The 13,300-nt window shown below is 40.7% G+C and overlaps 1 protein-coding gene across 4 annotated transcripts in view; it reads right to left on the reverse strand.

Annotated features, from left to right (window-relative positions):
- MAPRE2 (microtubule associated protein RP/EB family member 2) overlaps positions 1-13,300 on the reverse strand; it is an 89,485-nt gene that overhangs the window by 35,959 nt on the left and 40,226 nt on the right. For 3 of the 4 annotated variants that reach the window (XM_037379432.1, XM_037379434.1, XM_037379433.1), the window contains one exon: positions 3,250-3,377. The exons of the other annotated variant lie outside the window; for it this stretch is intronic. In XM_037379432.1, the coding sequence (XP_037235329.1) occupies positions 3,250-3,377 (128 nt within the window). The remainder of the gene's footprint in view (positions 1-3,249; positions 3,378-13,300) is intronic. 4 annotated transcript variants of the gene reach the window in all.

Below are 13,300 nucleotides of genomic sequence, written 5' to 3' on the forward strand. Positions count from 1 at the left end.
TGGGGAGCAGGCTGGTACTGCTGCGGCATGTGTATTATCAAAGCTACTTCTCCACAGCAATGAGAAAAAGAAGGCCTGATTGCTTTTTCTGTCATTATTATGAACTGTCACATTAAACTTCAGGTACGTTCTGAATAAAGCTTTTACTAAAAAAGCAGTGTCACATTATTCCATCTTGCTTAAGCTCAGAATGTCCAAATTATTGCTAGGTTGGCTACAAAACATAGGCATCCACGAGGTCTCACAGCTAGGTGCTGAACACAAGTGTATGCCACATCTAGGTAGCCCATGCCTCCTGAAAGTAATGCCTTCGAGCTTTACATTCAGACTTGGCATCCCCTCCCTTCCCTCTCCTGCTTTTTTTGGCCTTGCATTCAGCTTTTTCTGGCCTTTCAATTGCTCCCTATTAACAAAAATGAACAAGAACTGAATAGCCATGTAACAGCATGACAAATCTTAATGCTTTTTTCTAAAAAAGAAGAAAATGTCCATGCAATTTTACAGCAGGTTATAAAAATTCAGTTACAGTGGCTCTGCAGCTCCCTGTTAATGCTGTGAAATGCTTCATAGCTGTAAAGAGGTTCCCACGTATTCCTTCTCTTTTAAGTCCTGCAGAAATGTTCCTGTTTTATGGAAACTAATGTTAAGCTGCATGAAAGCTGCCAGTGCTTCAAGGAACATCAGCCAAAGGAATGCCAGAACAAAAACGCTAGATCATCTGTTCCCAAACTATGGTCCATACCAAGCTTGCTGGTGCTCAGCCTGTTCGTTAGCTGGTCATCTGTGCTACTGTTCCCCTAGTTTCCACCCTGTAAACTACACTAGAAGTGCACTAAATAAACTATACGTATATTAAATAAACTACTTTGAGTTTACATGGTAAACTATATTAAATACAGAAAGATTCCCAAAGCTTCTTGCCCATCTATTTTCAATCCCTACACCCACATGTCTTGCATGTGAGAAACAGACTATGAAGTCTCCAATGGAAAGGACCTAGACCATTAGACTACCATGCTCTAGTGTCTGCAATAATCTAGCAGAATTTAGATGCATCAGTTCAGAGAGTAAAGTCCTCCAGACAACAAGTAGGACTGCTCTAGAACGTTTCTTCACATAAGGAACTGTTAAAACTCCTGCTGGGATTGTGATGAACATTAATGCAAAAATAAGAATGTGTAACTATCAAGCTCGACTATCAAACCAAATGGGGAAATTCAAGTTTACAGCTTTGACCTGTCAAGATACGAATGTAAAAGCATCAGGTAACAATAGCAATCAATACAATCCAGGAAGTTCTAAAAGAAAAAAAGATTAAATTTTATATGGGGTGGAGTAAGAACTCTAATGAGACAACCCTTTTTCAGTTTTTCCCTTGTGGTGCGTCCCAAAATCTTCACTGGAGGTCATGTTAAAAGTTGTATAAGAAACTGTGTAATGAAACTGCACAGTGGATTTGTGACAATTTCCATGCTTTCTCCTGTCAGCTCCACCCAGCTGAAGCATCTCAATCTGATCTTCTTAAATTTCTTTAACTCATTGTATTCTGCATAATCAAAACTTTCTTAGATCACCTCTCCCCTATTTTGGGAAAGGGAAACCCTTTTTGGTTTGGGGTTTTTGGGGGGTTTTTTTGTTTGGTTTTTTTTTTTGTAAGCCCACACACATTTAACTTGATAGAGAATTCACTTCAAAAGCTTTCATTCAACTATTTATGCACATATGAATAGCTATGCGGGAACAAGTCAATAACTTGTCTAGTATGCTTCCTGTTTCCAACAGTGGCAAAGGTTGGGTACTTTGGGATGAAAATGTCCATTTTCTTGTTTCTTATCTCCTTATAAGTGTGTGTGCCTGTGTATATCTCTACACATCTAGCTATACCCGTATTTACACACCAATGCACACACATCCCTCATCAATATTTCCTTTACATGTAATTCACAGAAAGAAAATACTTAGGCTCACTTCTGGACATGCAACTATAACAACAGATAAATGTAACATTTCAACTTCAAGTTTAATAACCGTCAAAAAGGTTATTTCCCACGTTCTGTGTCTTCAGCCATTTTGTTTATATCAGTTACTTACATGTACTTTAACCTGCACTTTTTCAACCTCGATTTTATAGTCACTGTGCAAGCCTGCAAGCACGTAAGCCTGTTTCTGCAGCTGAGATCTGTTTTTTAAATTTTGAAGAGTAGGCTATGAGGCTATCATCCACACCGGATTTTCTATACCTTTCAGGTAAGATCTCTGAGATAGAAAATTTACCCAGAATGGTAGGTAAATTCAAATATATTAATAGAAAACCCCATTGAGGCATTTCAGCTGGACCAGTAAATAGCTGAAATGCAGTAATGTGGTTTGGGTTCTATGTACTTAGAGCACTGTCTTCATAAGTATGATATTCCCAGAATGTCAGTTGTCTGGAAGAAGCGATCTAAGCTAGATCTCCTTCAACACAAACATTTTCAAATTTAAAAATCACAGCAGGAAATCAGAAAGAATCACTTCCCAGGGGCATCTGTATCGTCAGTGAAACATCAACCTTTGTCTTTGTCATTCCTAGTCATCATCTAGTTACAGACCCTGTTGTTTAACACATATCTTGTAGTTGCTACTCTGCTTAACCAAAATGTCCAAAGTATTCAAACCATTACCCTTTTTTTCAGGGCTCATTACCAAATTTACTTACAAAAGCTCAGTTACATTTAAAGAGAAACAGATTTTCTTGACAAACTTCTAAAGCCCTCACAACAGCTAAAAGCTCATTTCCTCAAATCCATGTTTTTCTTCAGTCACACTTGTGCAAACATCAGCAGGGATTTGAGGACCCTTACCAGGAAGGAAAAGGTGCTGGAGAATTTTGTTCACCCAGAGTGTCAGTTCTCTATTTGTCTCTTTTTCAGCTGTGTCTACTCTCCATTTGAAAAAATACCACCCCAGTAGCTTCACAACACAAAAGCTTATCACTGTATGCTTTTCTTGCTTAGTTAACTTTTTTATTACTTCTATGTATCTTTTGCTACATTCATCCCATTCACACCGCGTTTGTTATGCTTTCTCAAGGCACCTTATCTTTCCATGATTAACACAAATGCAAAATTGCTTCCTTTGCACATACATCAGTCTCTTTTCTTAGAGTAACTGTTTTATGTCAAAGTTAAAAATTACCCGTTTTCAACAAATCAGACTTTTGAAGTGGTTTTAAAGTAAATATTTGTAGATCATACCACACTTTCTTACCTGAACAGAGTTGTTCGACTTTTGTGTAGTTTAAAGCTAATATATCATTAACCCATGCGATGATGTCATGTCTGCTCATAGTCTCTTGGGTTATAGAGGTAGAGTACACATTGACCGCCATTCCCCAACTACGAAAAAAAAGGACAAAAAAATATTTTTGACATTTTGATAATTGTTTTCTGGATACAATGAATTTACACTTCCTGTTCAAAAAAAAGAAGGAAAAGCTGCTGCATCACTGCACATCTGTCTCTCATTTCTTGAGAAAGAAGGTTTAATTTTTATTCTTCGATGATACGTAAACTCCTGAATGTCATCTTGGAATCTATGAACATATTTCTCTGGCTGTCACTGAATGTAAAGAACATACAAACCTATAGTATTCTGGTTAATGCTAGTAAAACAGGAAAAATAGAATCAGACATAGCCTAAAGATACACAGACAGGATCAGACACCTGGGATTTCATCACGTAGTGCTGCACACACACAGTGATTTGACACCTATCTGTCAGTTGTTTGTCACTGCAGGATGATCAGACTGCCTAAACCAGTGTTTCATTTTCAGATAACTTCTAGAAGATTTGGCTGTTCTACTTTCTCAAATGATGATTTCTTACTGGGACAGGGACCTTTCGGATCATTAATTCAGTTCCTAACAGTCACAGAGTCAATAACAGATAATCTTTTTTTAATCAATTTACCAACCTTTATCCTGAAAGTAACTGAGACTTGCACCCCCAACTGCCTGGTCCGAGAGCTGCCATGGGGCCCAATCCCTCTAAACCACCAGGAACATTTCCTCTCACCCATTTATACTTCCACTGACATGATCCACCAGCTCTAATGGCTTTTTCTTCCCCAGAGTTGATTTCATAATGTGTTAGGGACACCACCGAGTGTCTGTCCCAGTGTCCAGGTAGTCTAGATTAAACAAATCAATCCTCAGAGTCTCTTATCAAGTCAGCCCTTCACTTACTGGCCATGCCAGCAGTCCTCCTAGAACAAAGCCAAAGAGTTTCAAACTGTGTTTGGTGAAATGTTTCAAAACATTTCACCAAAACCTTGGAAAATGGCACTCTGTGTTAAAAATTTTCATAGCCACATCATGTTAAATAGATTCTTCTAGTTAGCTAAGGTCTTTTCCTGCGAGTAGGTAATTCATTGTAGCCTTTATCATCAGTCCCAAAGTACATAGACTGGAAACACATACTACTGGACTTTATTCCCTGTTATTCCACACTAGTCACATCTTTCTGTCGCAAGACATTGCCAAGAGAAAAGATGAACATGTGCAAGTTTATCTCATCAATGGTTTCAAAGAGCTGAACCAAGATCGTTCGTGAAAAGAGTAAATAATGTTCCCAAGAGGAATGGATTTCAGAAAGTCCACTAGTAACAATCCCAGCACAAGGTGTCTCAGAAATAAACAGTCAATGAAGTTGCACTATTATTCTTGGAAAGAAAGGGTTTGGAGGGGACTGCACACCTTTGTCTCTAGTGACACCAAACTGCCTAGCTTTGATGCCAGTCCTGCCACCTCAGCTTTGGACCTCACCCTTCTCTCTCAATGACCAATAGCAGGATCTCCCCTGTTGCATCCGAGGTCTGCACGGACTTATTTTCATTGAAAATTTGCAGAGATGTAACTGTTTGAAGCTTAATAGATAACCTCTGCAGTCTTTGTGTTCTCTGCAGAATTAACTCTGCCCATAGTTAGGTATGCTGGAGCAACCAAGATAAAACAGACCAAAAAACCTCACCAGCATGAAACTTGACTCAGTAACATAGAAGTGTGTAAGTACACAAACCCGAGAATAAATTTAAAATACAATATTTCAAAGTTCATAATATAGGTCACTTTCTAAGAAATTTCACAAACAGAAGGTTGTTCTAAATGGCTGTCATCACCTACCGACATCAACATCCAAAACACAAAATCCTCACATTTGCTGGGGGCTGGGGGGAAGCAAAGAGAGAAAACAGGTGCAAAAAAATCACGCTCCAATAGTCAGGCTACTACTGCCAGAAATTCATCCAGAACCAGGCTGCCCATCTACCCGCTGCTGTATGGGCACCTCCAAAGTACAGAAGAAATCAACCTGTCCTCATTCTGCTCAGTTCCTCCCGCAGGCTCCCAGACAGCACAGCTAATTGTATGAACTTAGCACTGTATTCGGTGTAACAGTAAGCAAAGGTCGTTTTCTTGGCATGCACCAAGTGCTTGGATTGAACTGAGCGCTAGAACAAAGTTATAGAGCTAGGGAGTGCCTTTTAAAACCACACCGTAAGGGCTAACCATGAAAGCTTCACTTCAGCACCTGGGTGGGCAGGACTGAGCAGGCAAACATCATCTTTGTTCCTAATGGCATCTGAAGTTCACTATGTCACTGTCAGCATGGGTTTTACTTTATTATTTTTAGCCCTTTTACGCAGATAAGAAACTAACAAAGATACTACCACTGTCACAATTAAACTAACACATTGCATACTGTTTGTAAGGGCAGTTCAAGTAATAGTGAATTTAATATACACTTAAGAGTCAGAACAGTGAGTTCAATATTAAGCCAACTGTTCAATATGGAACAGTCCACTCACTTCTAAAAAAGCTAAAGATATTTAGACAATAACATTTGAAATAAATCTGTAATTGCCACTACTCCATACAAATTTTAATTGGCCTCTCAAGGCCAGACAGAGCTCAGAACAACTGTCAGCTACCACTAGCAAAAGAGAAGTCTACTCTGTTAAAAAGATGAAGAAAACCCACATGCAGGAAGAAAGCAGGAATTTCCTCATCATCCCTCTCCAAAAGCAACTGCAAAGAGAAATACATATCCTGCAACCGACAGGAGAGCAAACCACGTCCTTCGCTGCAGTGCACGGGGTGGGGAGCTCCGCTGCAGGAAACTGTGAGCAAACGAATAACCTTGAGTTTTACAATGATGCCCTGAAGGATATCTCTAACAAATTACACTGTGTCTGCAAATGAATTACTACATTCTATGGGTCAAACGAAAGTTCAGGCTATTTGTTAGAGACAATAGCTCCACATTTGTACACGCAGGTATCGCATTTATACATGCAAGTATGCAAGAAAGTGTATCAATACAGTTTTAAACAAACGAGCAAAATGAATCAGAATTTCCATTTAAAAAAAAAAATTAGTGTCATGCAATTGACAGTTATTCCTAGTGACTTGTTAAAATATGTCTGAATCTTCCACAGCCTCTTCTCTTGAAAGAGTTCACCACGTCTTTGCATCTCCTGTCACCCACCCTCCCAACGGTTACGTTTTAAATAAACTCAGCTGGGAAAGGTTTCCTTTACAGTAAGTGTGCTCTAATTTAAGGGTCAGATACACACACATCCTGTTTGCCACACAGACAGACCTTGAACAAACAAAACAAAAGAATAGGAAAAAGAACAAGCAGGCATGGGTAGTGGAGCCTCCATGGTCGGCAACAGACAAGAACCCCCTGTGCTCGACATCCACAGCGGGGCTCAGGTTTTCTCCAGGACTACAGATTCAAAACACATACTAATAGCCATTTGTAAGTCTATGCAAGAGACCAGCTGGACAGGTGGAGACACACAGGCCATACTCTGAATGGCCAAGTAGCCAACAACTTGATCATATCTTCTAACCTACTACTTCTTCCCAATAACATTATTTACATTTTCAACTTATTAGGCTTTCCCTTGTTTAGGCTGAAGGCTCTCAAGCATAAGATTGCAATGAGGCTTATACAAGCCTGAAAACCAGCATCTACCTGAGATCTTCCACCTTCCATAGAGATGCCTGGCAATTCTACAGTAACTAAAAGCAGATTGAAGATAGCACATCATATCCCCCACTTCAGAGCACACAGGTGCAAATTAAAACCCTCTGGCTATTACAGTAGTATAACCACAAAGGACTCTCCCTTATTTTACTTATAAGAAACCAAAATTAAAACCCCCAACAAATATGAACAAGCCATAGGAGAATCTTCACAAATTAGTCCAGGCCATTTCAGAAAAACCCTTCACACACACATGACTAAGCACCACAGATCTGAGTTCAGAGGATGAGTTAGGTGCTGAAAATCATGTATATACTTAGGGAGTTTCCCCAATCAAGAAATTTACTGGCTCAACACGTCTGACAGTAAGCATTACACCCAAAGAAGTATTAATTTTTTAAGGCTACACAAATGTAGCACTGAGCATTCAGCTACTAGACATTTTTCACTGCTCTTGCTACAGATAACTTGCAGCTGTTACAAGGTGCTATCCAGCGGTGTTTGAGGAGGCATATTTACTTTATTTTTCTGAGGAGAAACTAGCAGTTGCTGACAGCAGAAGCTGCGTTATGACAAACCGGTAATAATGGCAAGACCGGAAGGATTACAGCAACGAATCTATCTGTAGTGTAAAAGCCCATCACGCACGCCATCGCCTCTTAACCTGCAAAGCCTTGTGGTTTTGTACAGTCAGGCACAGTACAATGCTAAGTTTTTAAATGCTGTAGAAAGCCTATGTGACAATATAAAGAGGAGCCTTCTGGAAACTGGCACCTGATAGCACCAGGATATATACTGCCAGTAAAACAAAGGAGCTCACATCAAAAATTACTGAAGTGGAAGATACAGCAAAAAGGCTAAGATGTAGCTGAGTGAGACTGCTGCAGCTGCTGTTGGGAGGGCTTTCTCTATTAAAGCTATTGCAAAACAAAAATCACTAAAGGAATGAACCTGCCGGCCTTGGTGGCTGCATCCCTGAATAAAGAAAATTCATCCTTTCATATCGTCCTGAAATAGCAGCTGATTTGCAGCTGGACCTTACTTGCTTCTTTAACATTCACTGCATACAGCCTTAGCTGTAGTCATTAGAGGCCAGTTACGCTTGAGGTTGTCTTTACTGAAAGGAGTCCTGAGGACAGAAAGACGCTACAAAAAGCGCCTGCACAATGCTGACAACACTGTTCAACTTACTCTCCCTTTTGACTTACACTGTGCTCCAGCAGCAAATTATATGGCCACAGCCACGGCCCTCATGTCAGAGCACTGCAACTGAAGCAATATTTGTAGCAAGCACTATAAAGGCTTTATTTAGTCAGAAACTCAAGCAGTTAAAGATTGACCACAATGAGTATTGGCATGGAATAAAGAAAAAAAAGGAGAAAATAATCCTGTGGTTGTAATATTGGGGGAAATTCACACCTTTTGAAATGCTGAATGTCAAAATCCATAGCGCACTGTTCCCATTTTACTAAATAGCCTTGAAATGTTAAAAATCTTCTATTATCTCTGCATCTCATGCAATTCTGAATGCCATTTTACATACATCTGACTTAAAGATCTAAAATGGTTTGTGAAGCGTGCTACAGAGTCTAGACAAGACTGAAGCGATCTATGTACATTTTGATTGCTTGAATGTTGCAGAATTACCTTTAACACAGCAGTGTTTTGTTCTATTGTTCTCACTGCAGCTCCCTGTTTAAGTGCAAGTGAGATTAAAGTAATAAAGATTTGCTTTGATTGGATTAGGGCATTTTTAAGTTTTGTTCTTTTAAATTAGAGAGGCTGCCTGCCAATGCTGGGATGTTATGACCTACATAAATTTTGTGACGGGTCTTCAGGACTGTTTAGACCCAAATCTGAGTAACTCTTATAAAGACCGACGGTAATTATTTCGTGGTACATATGATACATTGAAAAAGTAAACAAAAAAACTAAAAACACCCCATCACAAAAAGCCCCAAAAACATATTCTCTGAGAGGCAGAAATATACTGGTTCTTTTTCAGACATTCAGTTCCCCCAAATCTGAAAAACACAATCAAAAGTATTCAAACAATATACGCAATTTGAGCCAAAACCTCTGAGATGGCCCAATAACTAGCAATGCATTACACTGTCTGCTGCATAGTTTTTACAAAATAGTTTTAAATTTATTCACTAAATAGTTATGAAATTGGGGTGGTTTACCAAAATGAAAAGACCAGTTAGAATTTCCAAGAAAATTTAGTGCCTGGAAGATCTTACAGCACCTGAGGGGGACAAGCCACATTCACTGACTCACTTCAAATTAATTTTTTTGATCTGACAGTCATATTTGCATAGCATAAGTAAGGTATTTTATTTTCCAACTACATTTGCACTCCTGCTTTCACTGAAACTGTACAGCAATGTAATACATAACATCATGACTCTACAGCAATACTAACAGGGTTTTTTTCCAGGCTTCACCTTTGCCTCTGAAAGTACAATGCAATATTAACACTTAACTACATGGTATCTCAATTGTGGCTGAAAGTATTTGCATACTCTGAAAGGTTCCTTATCAATTTCTATGAGTAAACAAATACATTCCTAACAATGGATGGAGGTTCAAGAAAGGCAGTTATCAATAGCTTACATAAAATAGAAGCAATTCACAGCGTTTGGCCACCACCATTTCCCCCCAGATAGACTGGTTAGGAATGGACCACCGCAGTGCACAGCAACCTCAAACTGCACCTTGGAGTAGCTGAACAAAGCAATAGCAGTGCTCGGCGCTGAACAGACAGGCATTTGTTAACATGGGGCAAGGATGCACAAATTTCAGTACGAAATGAGTGTTACTACAAATTAAGAAGGCATTTTATTAATGAGGAACCACAAAAATCTTTGAAGTGGGCTGAATGAGAGGAACATAAGCGTGGCAAGGCTGCAATGCAAAAAAACCCAACTGCTTTTACTTACAGTTATTACCCTCCCCCCGCCAAGGCTTTCAACTCCAAGATCTTAAGCTTGAATTGCTGTTCTGATGCCCTGAAGGACAACATTCAACCTGTAAAATTTTCATAAACAGACACTGGCAACCAGCCTACCTTTCACAACAGACAAGGGGATGGAGGGGAGGGGGGGAACTAGTTCAGAGAAAAAATAATTCTCAGACTTGCATTATATAGTAAACAATTCAATTAGAAACACCTACATTTTAGAAAACAAAAGAGGATCTATGACCATTTTGTAACTAGAAAACCTTGAAAAAGCTGATGAATAAACCAACACTTAATCTTCTGTGAAACAAAGTCTCAATTCACCAAGACACACATGGGAGGTTTAATTCTCCTTTTATTCATTTTTTTTAATTCCACTCATGGAAAATAACAGATTACTAAGCATACATGCAGACACTGCTAAAGGATTGCTAAGAGGTTAAAAAATGCAAGGTAACAGCAGTGCTGAGTACACTCATCATGGTGGCGGAGGGATGCCTTGAGAGGCTGCAGATGTTAGGAAGCCTCAGTTCCTAGCCCGGGTTCTACAAAGAACAAGGGAACCTCCTATCTTTTTGCTCCCACTAGATGGTCGATGACTAGTTGCATTTTCAGAAAGTAGATCCTCATATGCTTTAGCAAATGCAGATTTACTGGAAAATGAAGACAGCAGCAGAGAAGAGCTTGGCCCCAAACCCACTGCCCCACCTGCGCGAACTCCCAGGCAAAACAATGCGGGTACAGCCACGCACCTAAGCAGCCACCTGCATCTACACCATGGAAATGTCCTTCCCTGATTAGGAAGGGATCAAAACAATCAGAACTCCTGATTAAGAAAAAACAACACTGTCAGGCACCCAAAGCACGATGCTGGAGGCATAACCCACCAGCACAGCAGCCACGCTGCAGCTCGGTGGCAGCTCTGGCAGGGCAGGCAGCCTGCTGCTCCCGACTCCTGCTGTTTCCGCCTTCTAAGTCCAGAAAAGGCTGTGGGCAGGCTTGGGAGTTTCAGCAGGGATGAGATCCAACTAGAGTCAGATGAAGTCACCAAATGAATTTAGTTTTGACCTATCCAGGGTTTTGCTGCCCTCCTCCTCCTCCCTGACATGTATACGTTTGGAGGTGAAAGGCTAAAGTAACATGCTGATTTACTCCAAGCATAACGTAATGGCAAAGGAGATTTTGTAATACTATACAGCCCTCCTGACGGGGGGCCTGAGCAGCCTCCAAGCGCCTCACACCCCCACACAGAGCCAGGCGAGCAGGGCAGTGACTCAGCAGGAGATGGGCACTGAGCATCCGCCGGTTTCAGAAGAGGGCAAGTCTGTGAAGAAGGGAAAACCAGAGGATTAAACAAGGGGAAACGCAAAGCCCTTCTCCCAACACGTAGCTGCTGTTTCCTACCAAGAGACACTTAATAAAGCCTGGCTGTCCGAGGCATGCAAAGCTAACTCAGAGAGCACTCTCATGGGAGAGCTCCTGCGCTAGCTATAGAGGGACTAACAATACACCTTTTCTACTCGCAGATGATGTAATATGATACAGAGAACAGGACTTTGTCATGCATCAACTTTTCAGCTTTTAATTTCAAGACATATTCTTTAACTGGAATATACATAATTAATTACATGACAAAGCAAAAATATCCATTTGCTCTACTGTGTGTCTACAAACTTTTAGTCATCCCTGGGCACTAAGCTGCAGAAGCTGCTCCCAGTGATTTAGAGAATGCAATATGAAGTAATTAATACACTGCAGCAGCAGCAGAAGTGTAGCTTTTGCAAAAATTAACCTAGAAAACAGTTGAAATTGAGGTAGTCTTAACTGAGACTGCATACACACATTTTTCTTTTTGATTTGAAACCTTTGATGATAGGATGATTTCATCTGGCTGGCAGTACTAAATTTGTTGTCGCATGACATGCCTTTCACTTTTAAAGTGCCTGACTTCATGACTGTTTTGTATGCTGTGTTTGTTTTGAACTCAAGAGCTGTTTATGCCTACTAAGAGTTACAGGACAGGATCATAAAGCAGCTCTGGGAGGCGGGGAACTCCAGAGATATCTGCTCCAACCTCCCGTTGCTGCAGATCCAGCAAGAGAAGGCTGCCAATGGTCCCATCTAGCAGAGTTTTGAGTCTCTCCAAGGACAGATATTTCACAGCCTTCCTGGATAACCTCTTCCAGTGTTTGACCGTCCCCCACCGTAAATTTTTTTCTCCCAGTATCTAAAGCCATTTCTACTGTTGCAGCTGCTGACTGCTATTGCCTCTCCTCCTTTCACTGTGTACCTCAGAGACCTGGCTCCAAGTTCTCTACACACCTCCCCTATTAGACAGCTAACAACTGCAATGAGACTTTTCCCTCTCCTGAGCTCGCTCTTCTCCAAGCTGACCAAATGCAGCTCATGTGCTCCAGCCCACTGACCATCCTGGTGGCCCTCCACCCCACTCACTTCAGTATGTCACCGTCTTTCTCAAATTGGAGAGGCCAAATTCAGACACAGTATGAGAGACGTGGCCTCAGAAGCACCAGAGGGGAATAATCATTTCCCTGGAGCTGCTGGCTACATGCCTGCTAATGCAGCCCAGCATGGGTTTTGGCCTTCTTCCCTGCAAGAGCACATTGCTGACTCATGTTCATCTTGTTCACCAGCACCACCAGGTCCATATTGTGCAGCACTTCAGGAACAATTAGAAGGGGTGTGTGTGTGTGTGTGTGTGTGTGCTTAAAGTAGTAGTGGAAGAAAACACCTCATCATATTACAACCAGAGCTGCTTAAGAAGCAAGGCGGTTCTACAGCATCCCCGTTGCTGGGAAACTCATTTCACACTTGGGGACCACAGGTTAAAAATGTACATTGGAGGGCCAAACTTCTGCAGGCAGAAATACATATTAAAAGAAAAAAAAGAAAATACGCCTTATGCCTCCTTGAGTCTGACAACTGACACAACATGAATGTGTTGACTGAAAACAGTTTTTTCAGATCCTGATTCAGAGCCTACATCTTGCACAACTTTGAACCTAATGTGGGCAGGGAGTGATATGGACCCAAAAAAATAATCTAGTAAAATACAATTAATGCCTTGCTGCGTATCAAGGTTTCCAACAGAATGGCTATTTACATGTGAATGATGTCTTTTTAGGAAAATGTACCTCTTCTATTCAACCAATTATCATTTCATTGCCTCCATGTTCTCAGCACTCCTACACACCACGGTCTTTCTGTATATGAAAGCTCCCGTGGGATTTTCATTTCACTGGATCATGTAATCCACTTCCATACAAACAATTACTCACAGATTCT

Source organism: Falco rusticolus, chromosome 3 (genome assembly GCF_015220075.1).
Source record: "Falco rusticolus isolate bFalRus1 chromosome 3, bFalRus1.pri, whole genome shotgun sequence".
Taxonomy (NCBI): domain Eukaryota; kingdom Metazoa; phylum Chordata; class Aves; order Falconiformes; family Falconidae; genus Falco; species Falco rusticolus.